We start from the raw sequence: 2,686 nt of genomic DNA on the forward strand, positions 1-2,686 counted from the left end.
GTGCGCTTTTTGTGTGCAGGAAGGAGATTTCCTTGGTTTTGTAGTACATAAAAAAGGTATAGAAGTCAACCAAAGCAAGACCAAAGCCATCATGGACGTCAAACCTCCGTCGACCAAAATAAATTTTTTAAGGAGGTTCATATCCAACTTAAGTGGAAAAACCAAGGCGTTTTCACCACTACTTCGACTGAAGAATAAAGACTTCATCTAGAAGAAAAAACATCAAGAGGCTTTCGACAAAATCAAGGAATATTTAGTGAAGCCTCCTGTACTGGCACCTCCTGTTAGAAATAGGCCCATGAGGTTGTATATAGCAGCCTCAGACTCGACTTTAGGAAGTATGTTAGTTCAAGAAGATAACGATGGTGTCGAAAGACCTGTATATTACCTTAGTCGAATCTTAATTGGTCCTGAGACTAGGTATAGTAATATAGAAAAACTATGCATGTGTTTGTATTTCTCTTGTATTAGATTGAAGCAATACATAAAGGGAGTTGATGTGTATGTCTCTTCTCATTTTGATGTTATCAAACACATGTTGTCTAAACCAATTATGCATAGTCAGATTGGTAAATGGTCATTGGCATTAACAAAGTACTCTCTGACATATTTGCCTCTGAAAGCCATGAAAGGACAGGTAGTGGCGGATTTCCTTGTCGAACATTCGATGGTTGCGATGCCTCAGAACTATGTCGACTTAGTACCATGGAAATTATACTTCGACGGCTTTAGCCATAAAGATGGTGCGGGCATAGGGGGAATCATAATTTCTCCAAATGGAATTCCAGTAGAGTTCAAGTATACGATCGACGGTACATGCACTAATAATGAAGTAGAATATGAGTCTTTGATAACCAGAGTTGAACTGCTGCTAGAATTGGGGGCAAGGAATGTCAAAATTATGGGAGATTTCGAATTGGTAATCAAACAAGTCTCAAGGGAGTACAGATGTGTTAAAGAGAATTTAATCATGTACTTTGTGATTGTTAATAGGTTGCTTAAGCAATTCGAATTGACAAGCATTCGACATATGCCTCGACGAGAGAACCAAGAGGCTAATAACTTAGTACAAGAAGCCTCAAGGTACAAGAAGAATGAATATGGAGAGATTATTCAGGTAAGAGAGAAGGTTCAAGCAAATTTATTGTCTCCTTCAGATTTGTTGATTATAAAATTAGGAGCAGTCGATGCCGAAAATTTTGAAATTTTTACGATTGACAACGGGCAAGACAACGACTGGCGTAAGCCGTTGGTCGAATATTTACATAATCCTACAGGTTCGACAGACATTAAGATCAAATATAGGGCCCTCAGTTTTGTTTTGATTGAAAACGAATTGTTTAAGAAAACTGCTGAAGGAATTCTGCTCAAATGCCTCAGAGAAAGTGAGGCTTATATAGTCGTGTCGAGTGTGCACAGTGGAGCATGCGGTGCACACCAAGCTGAACACAAAATGAAATGGATTTTGATGCGTTCAAGTGTCTATTGGCCCTCGATACTGAAAGATTGTAATGAGTTCGCCAAAGACTGTCAAGAGTGCCAGATGCATGGGGGCATCCAGCACATCCCGGCAAGTGAACTGCATGCCATTGTAAAACCTTGGCCATTCATAGCATGGGATTTAGATGTGATTGGAGAAATAAAAACAACTTTGTTAAAGCAGCAAAGATACATTTTAGTCGACATTGATTATTTCACAAAGTGGTTCGAGGCCGTAGCCTTGAGAAACATCAATCAAGATGCTATGATCGATTTCATATAAAATCATATCATATATCGGTTTAGGATTCCCGAAACAATCACAACCGACCAAGGAACAATGTTTACAGGGAGAAAATGCAGGAGTTTGCACAGGAAGTTGGCATCAAATTGCTAATATCTACACCTTATTATGCTCAGGAAAATGGCCAAGTTGAAACTGCTAATAAGGTAATAATTAGCCTGATAAAATAACATGTAGGGAGGAAGCCTAAAAATTGGCACCAGTCACTAGACCAAGCTCTATGGGCATACATAACTTCTCCCAAAGAAGCAATAGGGGCTATGCCATTTCGACTTGCATATGGACATGACGCTGTGTTTCTAGTGGAGATACACGTTCAGTCGGTAAGAATACAAAGACAACATGAAATACTATTCGAAGATTATTGGAATATGATGGCAGACGAACTTGTCGACTTGGACGAAGAGAGAATGTTGGCTCTTGATTCACTAAGGGGACAGAAGGATAGGGTGGCTAAGGCTTATAATAAGAAGGTAAAAGATAAAGTGTTCACTGTCGATGTTTTAGTCTGGAATGTTGTCTTACCAATATACAAAAATGATAGGTTTCTAGGAAAATGGTCCCCAAGTTAGGAAGGACCTTTCAAGATAGTGCGTATATTTTCCAATAATGCCTATGATGTCGAAGAGCTAGCATCAGACATACGGATCTTGAAGATAAATGGGAAATATTTAAAGAGATATAGGCCCATTCTTCAGGAAATTAAAATTTCTTAAGAATAAGTGTCGAAGCATTTAAAGCTAGAGAAAACAAGATTTGTGTGAAACCATATAACTTACAAAGAGTCAATAAAAGTCATACACAAATCCACCAAGGACAAAGAGTACATTAAATGATAAAGCTATTTTACAGAGTTGCAAACAGAATTACCAAATGCAGAAGATTTAAAAGTGGCGAAACAAA

At 38.3% G+C, this 2,686-nt stretch overlaps 1 protein-coding gene across 1 annotated transcript; it reads left to right on the top strand.

Annotated features, from left to right (window-relative positions):
- The first annotated feature begins 362 nt into the window (after positions 1-362).
- Positions 363-2,355, top strand: LOC131632216 (uncharacterized). Its single transcript, XM_058902999.1, has 4 exons — positions 363-379; positions 472-1,704; positions 1,786-1,844; positions 1,961-2,355. Exons 1-4 carry the CDS (start codon positions 363-365, stop codon positions 2,353-2,355), a joined length of 1,704 nt encoding a protein of 567 aa, XP_058758982.1.
- Positions 2,356-2,686: the final 331 nt, after the last annotated feature.

Source organism: Vicia villosa, unplaced genomic scaffold (assembly GCF_029867415.1).
Source record: "Vicia villosa cultivar HV-30 ecotype Madison, WI unplaced genomic scaffold, Vvil1.0 ctg.000916F_1_1_1, whole genome shotgun sequence".
Classification (NCBI taxonomy): domain Eukaryota; kingdom Viridiplantae; phylum Streptophyta; class Magnoliopsida; order Fabales; family Fabaceae; genus Vicia; species Vicia villosa.

Bases quoted from the DNA above. Each gene is read 5' to 3' on its own strand.
- LOC131632216 (XM_058902999.1), top strand. The intron at 1,705-1,785 runs GTTCGAGGCCGT...ATATCGGTTTAG, and splicing joins ATTGATTATTTCACAAAGTG to GATTCCCGAAACAATCACAA. The intron at 1,845-1,960 runs GTTTGCACAGGA...AATAACATGTAG, and splicing joins TACAGGGAGAAAATGCAGGA to GGAGGAAGCCTAAAAATTGG.